Raw genomic sequence first — 24,982 nt, 5'->3', positions numbered from 1 at the left:
GCTACCAGCTGGATCTAACTCCATTCCCCACCACTCTGGGCCCGGCCATCCAGCCAGTTTTTTACCCAGTGAAGATTCCACCTGTCCAAGCCATGAGCAGCCAGTTTCTCCAGGGGAAATGTGGGAAATGGTATCAAAGGCTTTACTGAAGACCAGGTAGACAACATATACAGCCTTTCCCTCATCCACTAAGTTGGTCACCTTGTCGCAGAAGGAGATCAGCTTGGTCAAGCATGCCTTTCCTAAATCCTGACTGGCTGGGCCTGATTCCCTAGTTGTCCTATACATGCTGTGTGGTGGCATTCAAAATGATCTGCTTCATAACCTTCCCCAGCACCAAGGTCAGGCTGACAGCCCTTTAGTTCCCTGGATCCTCCTTCTGCCCCTTCTTGTAAATGGGCATCGCACTGGCCAATCTCCAGTCAGCTGGGACCCTATCATTACCATTATTCAGCTCTAGACAACCAAAACACTCCCTAACATACAGGGCTACCCTACAGCCTCTCCTTCCTTGCCTATCCCTTCTGAAGAGTTTATTGCCATCCACTGCAGCACTTCAGTTCTGTGAGTCATCCTACCATGTCTCTGTGATGGCTACTGTATCACTGTTTTCCTGCTGCATAGTAACTTCCAGCTCCCCCTGTTTGTTGGGCATGCTGTATGCATTGGTGTACATGTACTACAGTTGGGCTATTGATCCTGCTGCCTTTATTTTTAGGGAGAAGCTCTTACTCCCATGTGACCACTCTCAGGCACTTCTATGGTTTCTAACACATCCATAAGCCCTGTGTCTTTGCTGCCATGTGGACCTCCATCCACCACTTCCACTGAGATGGCAGACTTGAAGGACCTCATTAGCACACTCTCCCTCAAACAGCAGTGTGGTGACCTGAGGCTTATCTCTATCGAGCCTGGCTTTATCCCCTTCCCCCTTTAAATCTAGTTTAAAGCTCTTTCAATGAGATGTGGTAATTCCTGAGCAAAGACCCTTTTCCCCCTTTGAGACAGGTGTACCTCATCTCTTGCCAGAAATGCAACCATTCAATCTTCAGGCAAGAAAAGTAATTTATGGAAGCTGTCATTCTATTTCTTAACAAACATTCGAAGGGAACTTCAAAGGAGAAGGTCTGATAGAATAATGAAGCACCTTTGTCCCAGTAATCACAGAATAAATATGAATGGCTCTTCTCCAAGCCTGCACACAGTAAGGAAATCTGGTACTCTATCAGGAATTACAGCTTAATCCTTGGTATTTGACTGTCACAAATATGCATATACTTCTTAGGATTTTGTTGATATCAGTATGTATAAATTGTTTAAAAATGCAATTTGCATACATGAGAAATGCAAGCACACAGGAACACTTAAAAAAAGAAAAGCAGAAGAACAGGATAAGGAAGAAGTTCAAGCATAATTCAGCATTTTAGCATTCCGTAATTTTAATATATTGGCAAATATTGTTAGATGAAAAAATTGTGTTCATTAAATTTTTTATTCATTAAAACGTGAAAGGCACTCATTTTGGAATGCATGCTTGTCTCAAAAATCTAATTAAAGAGAACTTATTTGTATGTGCTTTAGTATGTACTGTATTACTTCAGCTGTCAATTATCTGATATGTGGTACTCATTTACATAAGCTAATTTTTAAATAAAAAGTGGGTGCAAATATGGAAGAAAAAATTGATGTATTTGTTGATACACAGCATGTATTGTTCTCAAGGATCCTCTTATTCCTAACATTTTTGAAATCTCAAAACTGTTTGGTAGAATGCAGGCATACTCTCTATCTGTTGATGATTCTCCAGCATTCAGGATACTCTTGTGCACGTGTATGTGTGTAGATATGGATGACTCCTCTCTGGTAATCATCTTTGATGCACAGAATTCTGATCTCAGAATCTGGAATAACGCTAGCATTAAAAATGATTGATCAAAGACAAGCACACTGTTATTTTCATTCCAAGAAAATTAATAGCTTTGAATATTCGAATACCACAGCTTTCTTTTCCTGCCTCCCCACCACTGTCATGCTGAAAGAAGAATGAAACTGTTCTCCTATCAAACTGCACATCTGACAATTATCTCAGCTTTACTAGCTCCAATTAAACATATTTTTCCTATACAGTCGGATGCTGCCTTAAAACTTTTGATGAATTTCTGCTTCAGGGTATCTGCATTTCCCTGCTGAATTACAAATTTTCATTGTATAACTTGCACCTTAGCTTCAAATACACTGGAATCCATTTGGATGAAAAGCCTCAAAATGAGTAACAGCTATTAAAATTTCCAGACCAAAACAAAACCAAAACCCACATCAAGGCAGAGTTAAGGATGAAAAGAAATATCAGTTGCTTAAGGTATAAAGCATAATGGCATATTGTATAAAGCATAAACTACCCCAAAAGTAAACATTCTAACCCCCCCTTCCCCCAGGAAACTCAGGATTAAGGACAAAAACTTAAAAGAAATCCAAACATTATTGAATATTGGATATTATTGAAATTCAGTATGAAAGCCTCCAAAACAAACAAAGATCAGCCCTTGCAGCAGCACCATGTTGTAAGCCAGCAATTATGATTAATGCATTTAGTATTTGTGGCCTGAAATTAGCCTAATACATATTTCAGAGATATTAATTTTTCATCTTGTTGTGAGTTTCACTGCAGAACTGGTCAACACTTGACTACTTAAAAATATAAAATGTCCATCGTGAGTGTAATGCTGTAAGCAAAACACTGTTGTACTGTGCATAAGTGTTTCATTACTGTGAGAAGAAACCATTTCTGGCTAGACCAGTAAACCCAAATCAGGAAAGGCTCCATTAGATTTAATAACTTGTTAAAAGATAAACAAATGGGATTTCAATTCTTAAAATTAAACACAGATATTAAAATCTGAGAAACAAACTTCTTATACTGCATAGCTTACCTATCTAATCTAACTGAGTAGACAGTACTTTTCTACAGAACAATAAGAAAAAGAGTAAGAGAAGATAAATGCTTGCCAAAAATATCAAGGCCCAAAATACTCACTCGGTTTCAAAATTCTTTTATTGCAGTTGGATGAGATAAATATCTAAGACCAAAATCCAGTAAGTCACATTTATTTTTCTCTTGGAACAATTCTGCAAACTGGTTGTGTTTTATGATAAAGAACAAAAAGTTGCACTACATTTCAGAACATTTTGTTCTTTAAAACTGGTCAGACAGGTGGAAAATATTAAAGTACTACAAATTAAATGAATACTTTTCCACTCCAGCTTCATTTCCCAAATTGAACAAGTCCGAGCAAAAGAAACTACGGTGTTTTCTGCTTTGGAGATGCATATCAGCTGGTGATGCGCTTCAAGCTATATTAATTTGATTAAAAAGTTTATCCTTAATAACCTGAGACATCAATCCATGTATAGCTTCTATGGTGGTCTTGCAGCTGAAAAACAAGCATAAATTCAATGTTGGACAAAACCTGAACAGAACTGTCATTTTCTTTGAAGATATTCAGCTGTTTTGGAAGTTCAGGGTGCCCATAACCCCATGAATCTTAACAACTGTCCAGCAAGAAGTCACACACAGCAATTTAGCCATTGTTGCCAATACCTTTTTGTTACTTAAAAAGCAAACTGACTATACACACACACGGACCAATTCCAGAAAACTTCCTTGGCAATTTAGGACATCTTAACAATAGCAAGTGGGCTCTATGGTCCTCTAAACCAAAAAATGAAATAAAATGCCCAAAGAGCTGAGAGGATTCCTACTGATCCAAGTCTTCCCCAGTGTTTGGCTTAGGGAGATGTAGTATCAAGCTAACAAATAAAAACAAATGCAAAAGGTGAATCAGCCCTGAAGGCGTGGAGAACAGGGACAAATTACTACTAGCTAGATAAAGGAATCTTATGGAAAAGAAGCTGACTTGGAGCACAATTTGGCTAATCCATACGTACCCTTAGAAAATGGCTCTTAGAGATGTGTATGTACAGTAACAGAAGATCTCATACATCCCAGTGTAAGCACCTTTATCCTAATGCCTTACAGCACTGTTTTTCCTAAAACAGGTACATCCAATAATCCTTTAGTAAACTTTGCAACCTTATTTTCTTCAAAGTAATTTAGGTGCCACTGAATCAACTGTCCTGTGTCTATAGAAGCCTTTTATTATCTTTACTCTTAGGAAAGATTACTAATTGAAGAAAAACACGCATCTGTAAAAGTGTTACAATTTGTTTTGGGAACTACGGTAGCTTTTGTTACACAGGAAAGCAGAATTCATGACAACAACAATCCCTTCCAGTCTTACAATTTATAAACTAACTACTGATGAAGACTAAACAAAAACAGAAAAGTATTTGCAAGAAATAAGATAGTAAGATGATCAGAGGAGTTATTTCTTAGAATAACTGTAAGCAGGTGAGAACAATGGGAAAATAAAATGTGGTCAGTATTATGGGACACCAAACAGGGACCAAAATTGATGCAAATTTGTCAGGAACTCCATCCTTCTCATGTCTTTTAAGCATTGCTATTCTGTTTCACTACAGGAACTGGGAGGTGTCACTTAACCTGGCTGTTATGAGCTAGCAACAGCCTTCACTTCATTGCAAATGTATTCTGCAACTGAAATAATCTAAATGAGTATTAACTTCTATAAAGTCACTCCCCTTAATGTTTGTTAGAAAGCTTGTAAAAGCTGTTAACTTTCCATAACAAGGAAACAAATGCACAGACTACACGAACACAATACCAGCTCTGATTCTGTTTAGCAATGACCATACTACATTTGCAGATATTCCCCCATTGCTTACTGGGGAACAAAGGCTTGTCCAACACAGGCTGACTCCTCTCTTTATTAAGGCAAAGCCTGTGTCCACCTGAGTCAGAGTAAACAAGATGTAAATAAAGTAATTTCTGTTCACACAAGATCTCCTTTTTTTCCTCGTTTTTTTTTTACCTACCTAATAAGTCGCCACTCATCTGATATCTCAAAAATTAGTCCCTCAGTAAAGCTGGTACTGCCATACACATTGCTAGCATGCAGATGTGGGGGGGAAAAGAGTACCAGAATACTGTTTTATGTATCAGGATAAAATGATGAGGAAGAGGGCCAGAAAGCCTCAAAATCTGAAAAGTAGAACATCCCAGCTTTTGTTCAATTTTTGCAGTCTGTACCAAGGTGTTCTACAGAATTGTTCCTTACTAAATGGAATTATTATCTCTCACTCAGAACACTCCTAAGATGCCTGCAGGCGAGTTCTGCCTTCTCCACAGATGGATATGAAATTGCACTTGCATGTACAGTGCAGAATTCCTTGGTTTTTAAGGTCTGAAATTTGCCAAATACAATGTTCTTGAACAACCCAACTGTATGACTTGTTGGATACTATTACCTTTTATTAAAGATTTTACTTGGAAAAATGGTGACTGTAATTCTGTACACCCAATGAGAATAACTTCATTAACTGATAAGAGCAAGTATTTGCTATCAGGCAAGATAGCTAAATATAAACACCATAATATCTGTAATCTACTTCCTAAAAGCAAAACCACAAAAACCCCCTTCCTCATTTGTGGAAAAAGGAAATATTAATTAAGAAACATGAAAAAAGGTAGTTCTTAATTTTTAAGAGTGAAAGTCTTACACAAGTGTAAACTAAACTTACTGGACCGTTAGCGTTAGTTCTTAAAATCATGTTCTATACAATAATTTTATTTACTGTTAGTTTAAACCTGATTAACCACAAAAATGTGCTGTTAAAATTTTGCATTTGACAGAAAACATCTTTCTTTTGTTTGCCATATTCTGATGGAATTTTACTGGGATTTTTTTGTTTAATAAACTAGACTTAAATTTATTTCAGAAAAAAGATTGAAAAGTCTTAAACTTTCAAAAATAACTAAAGACATTCGGAGTCTCTCATTCATATCTATAATTTAATAATTCTTATCTCTAATCTTGTTGGGTTACAATTTAATTGGCATGTTACAATTTCAGGCATGATAAAAGTTTAAAACAAAATAACACTTTTTACAGAGAAGACAAATGTATGCATTATCTTACCTGTCCCTTGTTGCTTTTGCAAGTTTGTCTTCTGATTTCTTGTCATGAGTCTCTAAACCCAGCATGAAACTGCCCCTTCCAAGCTGAGCTTCTGACTGTTCTAATTTTTCAGACAAATCAAAGACTTGGCCAGTGGTGTAGTCAGCATTCTTGGGAGAAAGAAGGCAATAAGCATATTGATTTCTAAGCTATACATTCAAGCCTTTATACACAAAATAAACAAAATCTGAAAAGAGCTTTTAAGACTGTAGTACTGCACATTTTAACTTATATCTGCAATTGAAGTGATGCAGAACATGAGCGGCATGAGTGGTGGTTGAGAGAACAGAAGCTAAACCTCAGACAATTTCTCAATCCCTAAAGCCTGAAATGGGCACTCTTTATTACTGTCACCCTGTGCCCTAGGTCATGAAAGAGTAAGTAAAACTCAATCGGTTCTGTCCAAGAGAAAAGGCATAAAACTGTGTTCTACAGAAGGAAGGTTTTGATGCTGTTACACTGAAGGTCTACTTGCAGTATTTCGGTTGCAACGTTGTTTCAACAGTCTCATTGGCTGGTTTTTTAAAAAGTGTTTACTTATTAAACACCATTATTTTAAGGCATACTATTAATTTCAGTGCTGTATAGAGTTACAAGGTTAAAAGGTGTTTAAGATAAAATTTAAGCGTATAGAGACAACTCAGTAAAATTAAATGTAAGTTATTCCCACCTTCTACAGAGCAGATACCAGGAAGGTTTCAGTACTTATGATTAGGAAAAACTCACTTTCTTGTATAATCTGATAGATTCTTAATATCTATCATATCCCATCTAATGTGGGATCTATATCTATCAATGTTCTGTTAAGCATTTTAAAGTAGGGGGTCCGGTTTTTAGCACTCTTGAGTGAATAAATGCACACAACAACATACTATGGTACTTACAGTAAGTAAACTAGAAGAACTGAGAGTGTTCACCCAGTACTTGTTCCACAAAAGTTCAAGCAATTTACGATCCAAAGATGATTTAAAGTATGAGACTTCTAAAGCATAATACCTTCAAAAACAAACATGCAAACAAAAAAAGCTTCCAGCTAAATATGTCCTTTGACTGTCACACACAAAATACATGCAACTCAAAAAATCCTTATCAATAGCAAGTATCTTCAAAAACTCAAAGCACTGAACAATTAAAAAAATTACCCCCGGTTCCAATTCTAACTCTTAAGATTTTCCATAAGTAACTCATATATAACTTTAATACAGGAATACATAATCCCCACATACACTGCTGTGTTCTATTTAATGAAATTGCAAGGGTTTTTTAATTATTCTCTTAACAACTTCTTGTGCAATGTAGTGATGCCCTGTTACATGCCTGGAATACTTCAACACTGTAATAACTTACAGTTGATTGCAGTTTTGCATATGCCACCTCTAACTCCTTTAGGAAGAGTTGGTAGCAGTAAATTTTACAAATAGGCAAACAATCTTATGTTCTACCACACCTATTTTGAAAGCCAGGCTTTAGTGGTGCTACAAAATTCACAAGAGTCAATAAAGCAGATAGAAAGCTGAGCTATATAAAGTCATCAGTGTAGGTGAACTACAGCAACATTTAAGAGCTATATTAAACTTTATTTTGATCAGGAAATTCTTGCACAGGTTATCAATAATCCTGTTATCTCTTGGTCTCTCTGTAAAGTTATTTTGCTCAGCATTTCTGTAAGAAATCCCATCAGAGATAACAATGCTATAAAATCTAGCAACTGACCACACTTTAATATTTCTGGAATTTAACAAATAACATTATCGCACAAATGTGACAAAAAATGAGATACTAAGCCAGTTCTTCCAAGAGATGTGTGGCAGATCCAAAATTAGAAATCCAGGTTATTTGACAAACAATGTACTTACTAAAAATATAAAATGGAAACAATTTAGCATTGGGGTTTGAACATCAACTAAAGGAGAAAAGTTGGATTAAGATTATCCAGACTGCTACTGCTACCATGAAGTGATTAGTAGTCATTGACATTTCAAACAGACAGGATCATTAAGAGTCTTAAGAGAATTGGCTGAGGGAGCTGGGGTTGGTTAGCCTGGAGAAAAGAACGCTTGGGGAGACCTTATTTCTCTCTACAACTACCTGAAAGGAGGTTGTAGACAGGTGGGGGTTGGTCTCTTCTCCCAAGTAACAAACTCAGGGCGAGAGGAAATGGTTTCAAGTTGCACCAGGGAGATTTGGATTGGACATTAAAGAGACAAACCCATGAAAGGGTTGTCAACTCTTGGAACAGGCTGCCCAGGGAAGTGGCTGAGTCACTGGAGGTATTTAAAGGATGTGTAGATGTGTCTCTTTAGGGACATAGTTTAGTGGTGAATTTGGCAGTGCTGGATTAACAGCAGGATTCAATGGCCTTAAAGGTCTTTTCCAACACAAATCCTCTATGGTTCTGTGACCATCATTCAAGTTCTCTAAACTTTTAATTCTTAGTCAGACTACTCATACTACTGAGAGGACACCACCACTCTAGTCTTTTGTATTATCAGTAATTTAGTAATGTGACAAGTTTCTAGTTTTAATTCCCTCTCCTGCCTAACTGGTGTTTCATTCTAGGAAAGACTGGAAAATACTTTCTTGGTTTGGATGGAAAGCAATGACTTGTACAAGAAGCCAGCTTCCTGAGATGGATATTATAATGATAATTACTAAGTGCTGCCAACTTTAAAAAACCCTACCAAATGTACTCTTACAGTTTTACAAAGATTTCCGTGTAGCTCCTGTTCTGGACCTTTCCTCAAATCGGATAGGAAGGCCAATTCCAATTGTTTTAATTTCTTCATCAGTTCAGAGTCAAACTTTGCATTCAACTATAAAAACACTGAAGATCAGATGCCCATGCACCAAAAACATGAAAAAAACCCACTATGCAACAGCCCACAGGGCTGTGTCAATGAGGTCTGCAAGTTCTCTGTACACAGATGCTGAAGGCAGAATTGAAACCAAGCCGTTGTTGAAGGAATTGGTCCCATCCTTCCTTAGTTACTTTGCAAATGCTGTGTCTCCAATATCTGTCTCTACTTTCCCCCTCACTTTAGCTTAACCAGCAAGGACGTGTGTGCTCCCACAATTTAGGCCAGATCAGGGGACTGACCTGGCAAAACAAATGCCCCGACAAATAAAGAAATGGTATGTATGTATGTATGTCTGGGGACACAACAGCTAAAAAAAACTAAACTACCTTTTTAATTTATGGAAAGTAAACTAGTAGGATAGAAAAAGCAGTAATTCTTCCTGTTACTGATCTTGTCCTTGAGGCTGCACCACTTTCCAGTCCTTCCAGAGACAGAAACAATCTTAACACAACCAGTGATGCAGGATAACGAGCTGCACTCGACATGCTCACAAGAGCAAGATGGATTACAGGCTCCCCAGCCCTCTTGATCACTCTACATCTGAGCCTTTCTTCCCTGCCCTAACAAGGCACTACTACTAAAATGTGTCCAGAAATCAACTGCTAAAGCTTTTAATCAGTTCATCGTTCCAGCAGTTCTCTCTTAAACCATCTCCTGCTAAATGCCAGCAACACTTTTTCACAAAATCAACAGTGCTAAAGTAACACTGAACTTCAAAATCTGAAATGCTCTAAGGAATTTAGTTTTCCATACTGCATCACTAACCTAAACACAAACATGCTAAAGTTGTAAGTTTTTCTGTTACTTACTGTTTACAGTGTACACCAAAGTCTTCTATTTTATTAAGTGGAATAGTCTGGTATTCGGAGGGACCTTCATCTGGGGGTTTATAGCCCTAAAAATTCAACAAAGGGCAAAGATGACACAGTAATTCTGAGACTTTTTTTAATACCTCAACTCTTGGAAGCACTTCACAAAAAAAATCTAGTTTATGCAGTTCTAGTTTATTTTTCCTAGGGAAAATGACATTTCACCTGGTAATCTGAAATTCAGAATTTTCTTGGATCTCGGGTTTACATTTGGCTTTACTAGCAGTCATTAATTTGCATGTCTATCAAAAGCAAACCAGTGGTCAACAGTTGGGTTTTTTCAAATGAGTAATAAGGCAGGCTATAATTAGACAAAAGAATGGGCAAGCTTTTTCTAAGATAATATTTCTCTACCTATTCTTTTAAATAATTTCAATCCTCTTTGAGGGAAGATTGGAGATGTGAGAAAAGAGAAGAAAAATCCATGCCTTGGATATGCCTTAAAGATACCCAAAACTTCAGTTACTTATTTAGCCAAGAGGATGCCACTCATAGCTACTGACTAAGCAAAAACTCCCTGCAGTCCACTGTGAGGACTCCCTAAAAATAGGCTTCTAATGTGACTTTCTAGATATGATTTGGTTTTCAGGCACAAGATTCTTCTCCCTGCTCAAAATTCTGAAAGTATTTATGAAGTAGTTTTGCCCACAGAATTGAATACACTGAATCACAAACTATTCTAAGAAGATCTCTCATGGTTTTGTCAACAGAAAAATAATGCTTGGATACAACTGGGGACCTTTCACAAACATTTTTGTTAATTTTTATTAAAAATTAATTTTGCTAATTTTTATTAAAAATTAATTTTGTGAATTGTTTTACTGGATGGCTGTCTGAAGTTCTTGATCAGTCAATAGTAACCGAGTATTTAAAAGATATACCTGAACTTTCTTAGATTGAAATTAAATAACACAGTTATATCTCTGCCAGGATTATACACAGGAAACTGCATTTGGAGATCTAGATCTCCAATACTGATGTGATTTTCTAGTTTTAAGCCTAACCCTTCCATATTGTTTGACTTTTTTGTACATTATTTTGTGAAGATTCCTAATATTTACTTGAAAGCTAAGTAGATAGTTTTGAACCTTCTTTTTCTCAAATGAAAAGCAAATTACAACATTTTAAACATGCTATTAACATTTGGTTTTAAGTCTAAAAAAATAATCAGAGAAGAATTAATGTAAATCTATTTTGATGAGTGCTACCTACAACTATATCCATTAAAAATCATCTTTATGGAGCTATATAATTTTAGGACAGCTCCACAATCTAGATAGTATATTTGATTTAACACTGCCAAAACTCTATGAAAACCAAACCAGAAATCAACTTTTGTAAACATAATCAATATCCAAAGGCATGAAGTAACCAATATATCAGCATGCCCTCCTTTTGGAATGAACAATGACACACAGTACAGCACAGCAGATCAAACTGCAGTAATCTCTAGAACCAATCTATACTTATTTAAAGACAGTTCAGTGATCACACACTAGATGATTTTAACTATTTACCTTAGGATATGTCCTAAATGCTCCAAGATTTACTTTTCCTGCAGATATTGTCCTTGTTGGGTCAATCTGTAGAAATACAGGTAATACTCATAATGTGTATTTTATAAATTATTACAGGCATAAACTAAGCTTATTAATTACAATTACTAAACTAATTAATTGTATTTCAGAAATGTAATTCATGCAAATTGTATTAGTTTTGTCCTAAATGGTATTTTTTCTGTTGGGATGAGACTCTAAACAGATGGGAATATCAATAGCCTGCTGTGGGCCATTTTTTCAAACTAATTTTCCCTGTTTAAAAAGTACTTAAAAGAAATTGCACTTTAGAACAGTCAATAAACTGTAATAAAAATCTGCATTTTAATCTTATAACCACTAGAGGTAAGAAAAAGTATTATATTATTTGCTGCACTTTGGTGGAAAATGCAGGAAACTAATGGAAAAATCTCCTTGCTAACATATGTACTAATGCCCTGTTTAATTTCAAAACTAATTAAAAAAAGAAGAGGAAAAAAAGAAAAAAGCAGTCCCTTGAAAAGTGTTCTGAATCTGTGAAATTATGTCATACAGGAAAATTCACACGGTGAAAATACTTCTTAAGAGTCATTTATCTTTTTCTTATGTAATTCTTCCATCAGTTATATTCCTTCTTTATGACTAATTTCAGTATTTTTTCCTTTATTTCCTTCAGCAGCAATGGTTATACAAATAGTATCTAAAATAAGGTTTACTTTTGATTTCAAATGTATCTGAAGCCTAGAGAAGGTCTCAGGGATTTTTTTTCAGGTTGCTTCTTCAAAGATACATTTCCTAGTGTCTTCCACCTTGTACTATGCCACTGACTTAATTTAAAAGGCACTTTAGATACAAAATAACAGAACTTCCTGAATGTGCTTTGCTGTATTTCAGCAGCAGAAGGAAGAGAAAAAAAGAAACAGATTTTTTTTTGTTTTATCACAGGAAATTAAATATGGATTGCTCAACACATTTTTTTTCAAATTATCAAGCAGAACTTTATGTATGGATTTGTACAAAGCCACCATAGCTGGAACAATGCCGTGAAAATGGTCTTGGCAAACAATGGTACTGGTTTGGCCAGAATGTGGCCAGCAAAGCAAAAGGTGTGGCACCAATTTAAAACGTGGATCTAACACCTCCATCATGCAAAATACACACTGCTAGAACGTTAACAGACAGAAATCTAAAAATTATTCCCCCTTCAATATGATTTGCTACGCCGTTTAATCACTCATCGGCCAGTACTTACAACCACTGCTACGAAGGGTTCTTGAAATTGCTGATTAAGCATCTGCGTGCTGACGTCGATCCCCGAGAGCCAGCAGCCGTAGCCAGGGTGACTGTGATACCAGCCGATGGCATTTTCCAGGCGTCCGACCTAGGAACAAGGAAGGGAAAAGGCCGAGTTCATCTCCGTTCCCAAAGTACCGGCTGCCCTCCAGCGGCCCTTCCAGCACACTGCAACGCCGCGGGAGGATAAACAGGAATTTATTATGCTGCTCAACCATCCCCTAGAAACCGCGCAATGTGTAGTATTGGCATTCTCTGCTACAGCTGCTGCCACAGAACAAGGACCTTCAAGGAGTCAGGAGCTGAACTTCAGCGTCAGCTGAAGTACAGAAGAGGTTGCACACAGTGAGGTGGTGAGCTGGGACTCCTCAGCAGGCATGAGGAATTTTTTAGGGTGGTTATGACACAGGTATATATAATCTCATATAATGCATGAAACATCAGCAGTGAGTGAATTGTTTAGTACAGTAACACATCTCAGAGGCATATACTATTAGATTAGTGGTAGGTTTAAAAATTAACTTGAAAGGCATGTTTTTCAAACATCAGAAATGACAGAAATTATTGCCCAGAGCCAGCTCTAAAATCCAAAGGTGAATTTTTGACACATTTTTATCAGATAAAACCTCAAACCAAATAATACCCCTGGCAACCTCTAAAAATACTGGAAGAAAAGGAATGAAGCCCAAAAAAGACAGGAGAATAAACACCCATTGAACCTAATTTTTGTAATCCTCTCTGAAGAATTGCTTACTTGCTGTTCCACACTGAGTAGGACAATTTCAGTCCAACCTTACATGCCAGTTCTTTACTGAGAATTAAGATGTGTTTGGACACAGTGCCTGTTTGGTTTTGCCCAATACTGAGTATGTCAGGAAGGCTCAATCTGAAAAATTTAGAGATGAGAGGGAACACACAAACTTGCTTACTGAATGGAACATTTATTTTATTTTTTCCTGGTGAATAATGTTTGTATTTCCTTTGCAACTCCCATAAGAGAGGCCAACAAAGCACTTTAGAATGTGTGTTATTTTTCAAAGCCAAATAACACATCTTAACTGTATTTATACCAGATCCTGCCCATGGAGAAGCAAATAACTGAAACACTGGCCTCTATAAAGCACTTATGTAGAGGAATATATCAAATAGCAACTTAATATTAAAAAGAGTTATTCCAGGAACAAGTGCTTGCCAAAGTCAAATATGGAACATGCATGCAAACCCTGCCACAGCACCAGGAAAGCTGAGTTATTATATTTGCACACGAGTGAAACTGTAGACAAAGCGGTAAAATGTTGTTAATGTTGACAACAGGAAAAAACATTTCCTATGATATAAGAACTCCTACAGACACCCAGGCTGTTTTAAACACAAGCTGAACTCACTGTATATAAACTCCTAATTTTATGCTATATACCAACTGTTTTGAAACTCAGTATTTTTACCTAAGAACAGGATAGTATGAATATATCTCTATCTAAAGATAGTACGAATATATCTTCAGGCAAAGACATCTCTCCTAGTTACCTACTTTCTGCAACAACAGTATTAGCACCATGATATTAACAGTTTCCAGATAAAACAAACCAGATAAAATACATTAATTCTAAATTTTCTCATTAACAAGGTTGAATTATTTAAAAAAGTCTCAGAACATTACTACTTCTATATAGGAAGTATATTGAGTTACTCAGAAAGGATACTGAGGTGCTGAAGCAGGTCCAGAGAAGAGCAATGAGGCTGGTGAAGGGACTCAAGCACAAGTCCTATGAGGAGAGGCTGAGGGAGCTGGGGTTGTTTAGCCTGGAGAAGAGGAGGCTCAGGTGAGACCTCATCACTCTCTACAACTACCTGAAAGGAGGTCGTAGCCAGGTGGGGGTTGGTCTCTTCTCCCAGGCAGCTATCAGTAGGACAAGAGGGTATGGTCTTGAGCTCTGCCAGGGGAGGTTTAGGTTGGAATATTAGGAAGAAATTACAGAGAGGGTAATCAGGCATTGGAATGGGCTGCTCAGGGAAGTGGTGGATTCTCCATCCTTGGAGGTTTTTAAGATGAGACTGGATGTGGCACTTAGTGCCATGGTCTAGTAACCATGGTGGTAGTGGATCAAGAGTTGGACTTGATGATTTCAGAGGTCCCTTCCAACCCAGCTGATTCTATGATTCTATGATTATGTTTATTCTTTGCTGATGTTATGATTCAGCCTAATGCACATCTATTTCAATATCTCTACCAGTATGCAAGGCTGTGAAGATAAGTAAAACACTCCAAAATAACCCATATACTCCTCTGTTATACCCACATAGTAAGTAAGGGGCTTCTAATTTTAGCCGGTCTAAAAATCAAAGTGTCAAATGGGTCTCAAAACTATTTGAGCTTGGAGAGTTAAAGTTATTTCAACTCTTATTTGTAGTATAGGATTGCCCTGTACAGGAAGAAGTACATCAGCAGGTGTTCTGATGTGCTGTGCTGGTTTCTACATCAGCCACAGAGCAGTCGTATTTCTGTTATCCTTCTGCACACGAGAACATTACTGCATAGTCAGGTTTAATGAGACATGGATCTCTGAATACAGAGTGATGAGGATGGGAAACCGACATTTGAGTCTGTTCAGCTAAATTTCCAAATGAATAATTAAGTTGCACTGAAACTTTCTTATTCCTTCATTGGCAACTTCTTCACTAATGCGTTTTCTTTATTTTACGGAAAAGAGCAGCATGGTTATGCAGTAAGACTTCAGGGGAAGGTACGAATAAATGCCATATTTGTGATGTACAAATATAAGTATGTCTGATGCATACATATTTTATATTTAATTTTGCATATTGTTTTTAGAAACATGTATCAGTTATTTTAGGAACACGATCCCTCCTTGTATCATCCACAAGCCACCAGTTTCAGCCACAATAACACTTCCTCAGCAATGAAAATAATTTACGAAGGAAAGAATACCGTACTTATTATAGAATCATTAAACTTGGAAAAGACCTCCAACACCATCGAGTCCAACTTTTGATGACCTACTGTAAGACATGGAAGTACGAATGTGCAAATGTTTACAGGGCCCTGAGTTCCCTGCTGCTGACACAGTTACCACTGTCATGTTTGAGAAGAAACAGGACAATCGGGCAGACACTGGTACCGGGGGGAAGCCTGCGAGCCCCCGAATGTGTTCCTATAGCTCACAAGACCCACAGGATCTCCGTGGAGGGGCAGAAACACCCGCTGTCCCCCCTCCTCACCTGCTTGGCGTTCTCGATGTACGCAGCCATGTACTCGTAGGCGGCGGCCTGCGCGTTGACGCGGGTCTCGGTGCCCTCCACGGGCAGGGCGAAGCTGTCCATGATGATCATGGTCTCCCCGTCCACCTTGCCCAGCATGAGCCCCATCACCTCCAGGTTGCCGCCGGACCTGGCGTGCATCACCATCTTCAGCAGCGCCAGCGCCGAGATCTTGCAGTACTTGAAGTAATGGTGGCTGCAGCGACACAGAGGCCGCGGGGGGAAGGCAGAGCCGTCAGACCAGGATCCTCGCAGCCCGTCCCGCCCGCCCCGCCGGCCCCGCTCCCACTCACTCCTTGGTCCAGGGCTTGGCCGCCAGGATCTCCTGCTGCTGCTTGCGGTCGTACTTGTAGATCTCGTCGATGCTCTGCGCCTCCTGCATGTTGTTCGCCAGCTCCCACGTCTTCTGCGCCATCCCGCTCCCGGAGGCGCTGCTCCCCGCCCCCGCCATCGCTCCCGTTCTCGACTCCAAGCCCGCTCCCGGCCCAGGCCCCGCTCCCGGCCCCGGCTCCGCACCGTCGCTCCGGGCCGCCGGCGGAACCAACCGCGGGGCGGGGGTGCGGGGGGTGCGTTCCAGGGTGGTACGGTCCGCGCAGGCCCGGGGCGGGCGGCGCTGCGTCCCCAGCGGCCGCGCGCGGCTCTGCAGCCGGGTCGGAGCCGCGGGGCCGCGCGGCGCGCCCCCGATCGCACCGGGATGCGGCACCGCGGGAACCCTGGCCCCGGCCGGGCGGTACCTCACGGGGAGCCGCCCGCTAAGTGCCCCTTGTTATTATTATTATTGTTATTTTATTTTTTAACTTACTGTGTCCTGTTCTGGGTTCCTCAGTACAAGAGGGACACGGAGCTTCTGGAGCGGGTCCAGCGGAGGGCAACAAAGATGATTAAGGCACTGGAGCATCTCTTTTACAAGGAACGGCTGAAGGAGCTGAGCGTGCTCAGCCTCGAGAAGAGACGACTGAGAGGGGACCTTATCAGTGTGTATAAATATCTAAGAGGAGGGTGTCAAGAGGATGGAGTCAGGCTCTTCTCGGTGGTGCCAACCATAGGATAAGAGGCGACGGGCAGAAACTGATGCACAGGAGGTTCCACCTGAATACGAGAAAGAACTTCTTTACTGTGTGAGTGACCGCACACTGGAACAGGTTGCCCCGACAGCTTGTGGAGGCTCCCTCACTAGAGATATTCAAGAACCGCTTGGACGCAATCCTGTGCCACGTACTCCAGGGCGACCCTGCTTGAGCAGGGAGGTTGGATCAGATGACCCCCTGTGGTCCCTTCCAACGCGGTCCATTGCGCGATGCTGTGAAGCACGCCCGCCACCTCCCGCGGCGCTCCCTTTCCCCGCCCGGTGGGAGGAGGCGGTGGCGGTCGGGTCGCGCCGCCCTCCGGGGCAGGGGGGGGCGCTGCGCGGCGCCGCCCGCCGGGTTCCGGGGCGGTGGTAAGCGAGGGGCGCGGACGGAGTCGGGGCTGCCGGCACCGGTGAGCGGGCGGCGGGGTCGGGGCGGCACCCGGGGACCCTCCCCCGCGGTCCCGCCGGGCAGTTCGCGGGGGCCGCACCAAGTCGGGGCGGCGGCGGGGCCGAGGGGGGTCCGCCGGGCAACAGGACCGGCTCCGGGGCGGGACGGGGCGGGGGCGCACCCGGGGCGCAGTGACGGGTCTGGATATCCCTGCGGAGGCGGCGGGGCTCGGCCCGGCCCGGCCCGGTCCGGCCCGGCTCGGCTCGTCCCTCCGGCGGGGCCGCTTGTTGTGCGGCCGTTGCCTGACAACGGCGCCGCGGTCCGGAAAAGGGGCCGAGCCGCGGGTGCCGCATCCCCGCCCCGGCCCCGGGGGGTCGGTGCCTCCGGGAATGCCCGAGAGATGCTGCCGAGGAGGGAGGGAGGGAGGGAGGCTGGCTGGGAGGCGTGCGCTGCAGGCCGGGGGAGGGAGGCTTCCCCGAGCTGTCGCTCTTGGAGAAATAAACCTGATCTCCTGGGTCTGAAACTTTACCGAAATTGGTGTCTTTTTGGGTCAGAGTACGTGCTCTGCTCTCTGGGAAGGCAGATAAACCCTACTGTGGAGGGGAGGTAACTCGTGAAACTTGTTAGTTGGTTGTTTAGAGGGTGAATTGCCTTCTTAGTTGCGAAAAGGTCATGCTGCTTTAGTCAGAGTTTATTATTTGTGACCAAATTTATTATTTGTCCAGACCCTGGAATCTTTTGTGCTTTTTCAGCCAAGGATTTGAAAGAAACGGCAGTGAAAGGTACAGGAAGCACGTCTCTGGCAGCAGGAGCTTATTCTAAGTGCCATTCACAGGGATAGAGAAGCAGCCAGTACTGGCTGCTGTGAGAGTTAGGAGGTTTAGGTGAAACTTTGAAAAATGTTTCTCAATGACACAATTGGTGACTGTATAACCTGCAAGTACAATTACTAAACGTGGTGTATTTCAAAACATTTGCTTTTTAAAAGGTTTTTCAAAGCATTTCCCTTCTTGCCAGCCATGCTGCAATTCATATGGATGGGAATTGCCATTTTGCCAGTGTTCCTGATGTTATTTTAATATTGTGGTAGCACAGAAGAGACAAAATATATTTGCACATGCTTATTTTAAATTTTGTGCCTCGTTTTCCTGAACAAATAGGAGGAAAAGGGAAAGATTAAAATGGAATGCAGTAAGCATTGCTCTAGGTGATAAAGTAGCTACACAATACATAGCTAAATATACTACATAAGATAAATATACACATAGATGTTTTGAATACCTTGAATACAGAGACATGCATTATTAACTCTGGGCATAGACCCATTAAAAATGTCATGTTCAAACATGAATATCTATTGTTCTTGAATATCTATGTGCTTTTTATTGCTTGGTATATTTGCTTAAGTTGAAGTCTATTTAGCTCACTCCGTAATTATTCAGAGTTTTTGTGGTTTTGTGAAAACTTTCAGTTGGAAAGGAAGGCAGGTTATGAAAATCTAAAACGTTCCTGAAAGAAAAAATACAGAAAAAATATTTTTATGGAACATTTTCAGACAGTAGTTGAATATATAGCAGCAGTATGATTAATGAAATTGCACTTTGAATAATACCATGTTTTGAGAATGCAAATAATCCAAGATTTAAAGTTGCAAGAGCTAAAGGAAAGCTGATAGATTTGTGCTATCAAATTTTTTTTTAGAAATGGTATTTACAAAATATTGTGTTTTCCAAAAAGCATGAAAAATATGATGTTTACACCTCATAATTTTGGAAACATATGATTTGTCCTTGGGTTTTCAAGTGTTTACAGCATATTCTGACTTCCCCTTTTGTGCATGCATGCACATGCTCATGGAGTGATGTCTCCAAGCTTGGTTTTGAATCTGCTACCTTTACTAGTAGTTGCAGGGGGCTAGAAATGTACAAAAGGCATTCAAATGCATTGCTAACCTGAAAATGAGCTATTTTGTTTTGATTGGAAGTGGCGTTATAGTGTCAGGCTTTTCCTTGGTGTGTTTGTGCAGTCATGTGAAGCCAGTTGACAGTTCACTGTGAGTTTAGTGCTGTCACCTCCAAGATAATTCACTGCACACCAAAGGGCTTTGGTAGGCCTCTTCTCAGATAGAAATGTGTTGTTTCCGTCTTTTTATTGTGATTAGTCATGATCTCTTCACATGATACAGTAGATGATAAAGTTGATTCATATTCAGTGGGACATTTGCTTACATGCTGGTATATTTTTGGAGCTTAGCAGTGTATGCATCATTTTCAAATTGTCACTCTTTTGCTTAGAATAATAAGATTTTTTCTTTTTTAGTATAAGATACTCGTTTTGCCTATCTCATAAAGTTTGCACTTGCGCATCTTTTAAGAAGATCAACTCAAGCAGAAGGATGTTAAGACTCAAAACATCTGGATATTTCTAAGAAGGATTTGTCTACTTTTCCAGGCTATTTAGCTGTATTAAAGGTATGCTGAATCAACAGTGCTATAGGATTAGTCATCTTAGTATTCTCCAAGGCCTGGAATCACCAGCTTTCTTCACACTGATCAAATTTGCCTGTGTAGTTCAACTGTAACAGTTTTGTCTTTGTTTTTTAATCTGTTATATTGCTCTTTCGAGCAACGTGATAGGAGTGCAGAATGCTGGAATATTCATGGTGTTCCTCATGCTAGATAGAAAATATACTGCGAATACTCCTTTCCTTATCCTGTCTCTCGGAATAAGTTTGGTACCATTCCCATGCAGTAATTCAGAAACAGTTCTAGAGTTTATAAATGCGATTGGAAATGGATATAAGAAATATAGATGTTACAGTCAGAGAGCTTTTCAAAAGACTTCTCACAGTGCTTCCTACGTGCGGTAGTTTTCCTCTTGATGACTGTGCTGCACTGGATGGGTGATGAGACCAACTTTTACATTTTTTAGTATGACAAGTTGCTTCAGCCTTTTTTCATTATTCTTATGTAACTTAATAGGCTAAAGAAAATTTACCAGTGCCTGGAAACTTATCCTCTTTTAACTTATCCTTTCTCAGTGTACAAAACTAATGAGATTAAAGATTTAGGACAAATCAGATGGGGGTATTTATTTTTGGAATTGATTGTCCTGTATTACCACTAGGAATTGTAAATAGGTTGTCCTAGTTCTGCCTCCTTTATAACAATATTATAATTTTATATTATGAATCAAAAAAGATAAAAAGTTTAAAGGAGTACATTCTGAGGAATACATCAAGCAAATGTATTCATTAAATTAAGTTAGCCTGCAATTACTTGGCTTTATCTGATAGCATTTGAGCATTTTTTATTTTCATCTTACTTCTAGTAAGCATTTATCTCAGTCTTTCTGGACACATTATTTTTATGTTTACCGATGTGCTATCTTATTATATTTGAGGTGGTGGTTTGGTTTTTTGTTGTTGTTGTTGAAGTTCTCTGATTCTCTTCCTGAAACTGTTTTCTAATATACCTTTATCATTGGCCTAATGTTTACTTCATACAATCTATAGGCTTTAGAAAGATATCTAATCAGCCTCAAACAACCTGCTGTATAGTTAGATTAGTATAGATTAGTTTAGATGTTTGTTTAGATACTGGATGTGATGGGATTGTTCAGGAACCTGGATAAGCAATCCTATTTCTTAAATTCTGTAGGTAGCATTAGAGTGATTTGAGGGTCACAATTTTCTTCTCAGTTTCATGCTTTTTTGAAGTATGGAATACAACTTAGAGATTTTTTTTTTTTAATCAGTAGGCTTGGTTTTGCAAAACTTCTCCTGCAGTGGAGTTGATGAAAACACTGAGTGGAGATTAGGATGAGTAGGCTTGTGTGCAGTTGTTGGTTTTGATCTCATCTTTCCCTTTTTTCATTGTTGCAGCTTTGCATTATTTTTAGTTCTGGTAAGACTGTTCTAACAAAGAATATTTGAAATTAGCTTTTGTACAGTTTTATTGACATGAATTCGATTGACTCTCATTTTTATTATGAGGTTATCCAGGTGCAGCAATGTACAATAAATTCCACAAATAAGATGCTAAAATTTCTGCTCTGAAGGGCTTTCAGTTAAATAGGCAAGGTGCACAACTAATGAAAGAGAGGTAATCATCTCTTCTTCAGTACATGTTTTCTTACAGATGATTGGCAGATTATTGCAGAATTGTAGCTATTCTTATTGCCTCTGCTATTTTAGTGGTACAGGAGATAGTGATACACTGTTGGCTCCAACTCCAGAAACACTATGCATTTATTGTGAGGTTTTTTTTCTTTGTTTTGTCTTGTTTTTAATAAGCTTGATTGTTTTTAAGATTTCTCATGATAGTAAGTTAAGCACAGAACTGACTGTATGATTTGGTACTTATTTTGGACTATACATGTAATTTGCACTTTTCATACTCTTTGTCTAGTGATTCCTTTATCCTGTTTACTTTTGTGTATTTTCTAATTTTGATTAAATTGTTCACTAACAGTCAGCTTGTGCTAGTGTGTAGCAAAGGGCCATTGGTAGACTTGCAGTTAAAAAAACTAACCCCAAAACTCTTTAACCGTGTTAGAAAAAAGGATTAGAGAAGTATCTTCAATCTTATAATCTAGAATCTTTGAATTTTCTCTCTGGTGAAACATCAAGTAGTATCCTCCATGAATGGGTTTCCTAAGTCAGGTGTTTTGTTGACTCAGCAAACATCTTAAGAGTTGTAGTTCTGAGGGACAAACTTGATTATTTTTTAACTGCTACCTTAAGCTACTATAATTGAGCTTTAAATTTTTATAGTTCTAATGTAAAAGGTAATGTCTAAAGTTCTGCGTCTTTTCTGTAACCTTAGAAATGATGGCAGATGACTTAGAAAAATCTATTGAAGAACACAAGGCCAAGTTTGCACAAGATAAGGCAGAACTTGAAAATGATCCACCTTACATGGAAATGAGGGTAAGACTGTTAAAAAGCTTTCCTGAATATAAGTACTTGTGTTGCTAAGCCTACTTTTATTGTGCTCTTATAACTGTTTTTTTTGTTAAATTATATATTAAAGATTAAGTAATTTCTAACTTAAATACTTTGTATCTGTATGTATGTAGATTTTTAAAAACCTGTATGCTACCAGGCATACACAGTAAGATTTGTATTTTACAAGTGAGAAAACTCTTGTAAATGGCTATTATTGCTCCCTCCCCCTCCCCCCTAGGGAAGGTGACTATCAGGGATCTGCCCTCTGCTCACTCCAGAGCTGTGGTCTTGGGATATCCTCAACATTTCTCTTACAGAAACTAGGAAATATAGAAGGAAAGTAACAATTAAACAAAATCTGTTCTTATCACAGTTTTCCTATTAGTAATTTTAATGTGTTAATCCAGCATTACTTTCAATCACTCTGTTCTCCAGTGCCAATAATTATGTTACTAATGTTCTTATACATGATATTTCCTTTACCTTGTACTGCAGTAAAGCATTTTGTTTTGTTTTCAGAATAAGGAATCAGAGAAGCTTTCTGAGACTAGGAAAATGTTAATTTCCATGGCTAAAGAAAATATACCTCCGAATAGTCAACAGAACTATCCTTTAGGTATAGTATATTTTTTTAATATGTTTTCTAGATTTAAGTAGCATTTAATTACATTTGGGAATTTTTGCAAGGGAATTACTGCTTTAGATCTTTAATCATAAGATGATCATTGTAATTCAAGTGCATAATAATTCTTCAGTCTTCCAAAAGTCTTGGGATTGTATGGAATTTTATTTATTTTGCAGTTATGCTTTTTTTTTTTATCAGGAGAATAGGGCAAGCACTTTCTTCCTGTAAAGGTAGTACCACTAAAAAAAAAATCCAAATCAACCAACCAAAAAAAAAGGAATCTGCTTGCCTGTCCTTGATAGGTGATATGTCCTTTCCTGTTGTATTTGAGTGAAAAAAGCTTTGAAATTCCATCTCTCATCTGGACTTTATTTCAAAAGGATACATTCCCTGTACTTTGTGATAGGGAAGTAAGAATACTTTTCCTTTCAGCCTCTTAGGTTAAGAGTCCTAGTCCAACTTGACTAAAATGCATACAGTTAAACTTAAGTTTTTCCATTCAATGGTAAGCATCTTTCAGATGTTTAGGCAGTTAAAACTGTTTGTATTGCTCTGTAATTTTGTTACAATGTACAACGTCCAATGTGACATGTAGTCATTTACTATTCAGGGACAGAACAAGCACTTAGTTTTGGTTGAAGTCTTAACTAAGGGAAATGGTTAAATTTGTTTTGCTGTGACTATCAGTATTAGTAACTGTTTTCATTATATATTGTCCTTTTTCTTCTTTTCTTTGTGATTTCTGATTGAAAATGTGTGTGATAGTGTTCTTTTCTCCATTTTAATGTTTCTGTAATGTGCCACCCTTCCTTACTTGTCCATCTCCTTTCTGTTGGCACTACTGTTTTTCCTTAGTTACACTTGTATAGCTCAGGTTTGTTCTGACAGCTTTAGAGCTTTTTCGTGTCCTATTTCTTGTTGATAGGTAACTCTTTTCTTTCAGTGTAGACGCTTTGGGTTTGTACCTCATTAATTTTCATGCTGTGCCTGCTGTAATTCTGGTGTAGTTCTGCAGCTTCCAGTGGGAGGTGGAACCTGAGCTTGTGAATCTGTGGGTCTGAACTGATCTTAGCTGCATAAATAAAAACATGGTTTTTGTAAGGATGTTGTATAAATAGATCTGCCAGCCATCAGAAGACTTTTAGAGGAAAACTTCACAAAAAATATTTGAAATGGTAATTGAATATTCCTTGCTGCCAGAAGCCATAATAGATAAACTTGGTTGTAGGACAGCACTTGAATAAGTATCTATCATGCATTTTTGGCAGTTTTATTAGGATCAGCATGTTATTCCTGGTATTGATAATTCTTTGCTTAATAGTGGAAACATATGATACAGAAAATAGAATACAATAGGTAGTATCCCACTGCCTGACAGTGACAGATCAATACTGAACAGTTAAGCTATTTTAATATTAAAATAACTTTATCATTGTGGGAGAGCTATAATAACATATCATGTTGTTTGTTATTACAAATTTGACTTAACTGTTAACACCTAAATATAGTAACCCAACAAAGTATTACAGGTGAGGGGCATTTTCAGGTGGTCTTAAATGAAAACCAGTAAGTAGGTATTGCCCTGTCATGGTTTAACCCCAGATGGCAACTAAACACCATACAACCACTCACTCACTCTGCAGTTGGGGAAGAGAATTGGAAGAGTCAAAGTGAAAAAGCTCATGGGTTGAAATAAAAGCAGTTTAATAGTTGAAAAAAAAAAAGTGATGAAAAAGAAAATAACAAAGAGAAAGATATAAAACCCAAGAAAGACAAGTGATACAAATGAAAACAGTTGTTCACCACCAGCTGACCGATGCCCAGCCAGTTCTTGATGTTGTGGGTGGGAGTGGAAGACTTAGACAAAATTTATTAAAGAAACCCTGCTGTTGAGTCATGAGGTCCAGAAAGTATCCAATCTTAGCCTCAGATCTTGTCAGTGGTTTAAATTTAAGGAATTATAGAGGTGTGATTGAACCGCATTTGTCCTGCAGGTTTTAATGATGGGAAATGAATAATTTAT

At 39.0% G+C, this 24,982-nt stretch overlaps 2 protein-coding genes across 13 annotated transcripts in view; one reads left to right on the top strand and one right to left on the bottom strand.

The window, feature by feature from the left end:
• Positions 1-3,037: 3,037 nt before the first annotated feature.
• On the bottom strand, positions 3,038-16,466 carry COPS5 (COP9 signalosome subunit 5). Its single transcript, XM_032682386.1, has 8 exons — positions 16,223-16,466; positions 15,891-16,125; positions 12,610-12,738; positions 11,340-11,405; positions 9,763-9,848; positions 6,980-7,091; positions 6,057-6,205; positions 3,038-3,431 (listed from the first exon to the last, which is right to left on the bottom strand). Exons 1-8 carry the CDS (start codon positions 16,378-16,380, stop codon positions 3,347-3,349), a joined length of 1,020 nt encoding a protein of 339 aa, XP_032538277.1. The 5' UTR covers positions 16,381-16,466; the 3' UTR covers positions 3,038-3,346.
• Positions 16,467-17,307: 841 nt separating this feature from the next.
• The window catches only part of CSPP1 (centrosome and spindle pole associated protein 1), a 66,818-nt gene continuing 59,143 nt past the window's right edge, over positions 17,308-24,982 (top strand). For 10 of the 12 annotated variants that reach the window (XM_032682375.1, XM_032682367.1, XM_032682349.1 and 7 more), the window contains exons 1-3: positions 17,308-17,408; positions 22,213-22,316; positions 22,854-22,950. In XM_032682375.1, coding sequence (XP_032538266.1) covers positions 22,215-22,316; positions 22,854-22,950 — 199 coding nt within the window. In that variant the 5' untranslated portion in view covers positions 17,308-17,408; positions 22,213-22,214. Of the gene's footprint in view, positions 17,409-17,881; positions 18,169-19,705; positions 19,858-22,212; positions 22,317-22,853; positions 22,951-24,982 lie in introns of those variants that run through there. The other 2 variants (XM_032682278.1, XM_032682292.1) reach the window with 2 other exon arrangements.

The sequence above is a fragment of the Chiroxiphia lanceolata genome, chromosome 1, assembly GCF_009829145.1.
Source record: "Chiroxiphia lanceolata isolate bChiLan1 chromosome 1, bChiLan1.pri, whole genome shotgun sequence".
Lineage (NCBI taxonomy): Eukaryota > Metazoa > Chordata > Aves > Passeriformes > Pipridae > Chiroxiphia > Chiroxiphia lanceolata.
This window is presented reverse-complemented; position numbering and strand designations above follow the sequence as displayed.

Excerpts from the sequence above, each read along its gene's own strand:
- COPS5 (XM_032682386.1), bottom strand. The coding sequence starts at position 16,380 with ATGGCGGGGGCGGGGAGCAGCGCCTCCGGGAGCGGGATGGCGCAGAAG. Across the intron at positions 16,126-16,222 it reads GCCAAGCCCTGGACCAAGGA|CCACCATTACTTCAAGTACT; the intron begins GTGAGTGGGAGC and ends GTGTCGCTGCAG. Across the intron at positions 3,432-6,056 it reads GCAAAAGCAACAAGGGACAG|CTGCAAGACCACCATAGAAG; the intron begins GTAAGATAATGC and ends CTTGTTTTTCAG.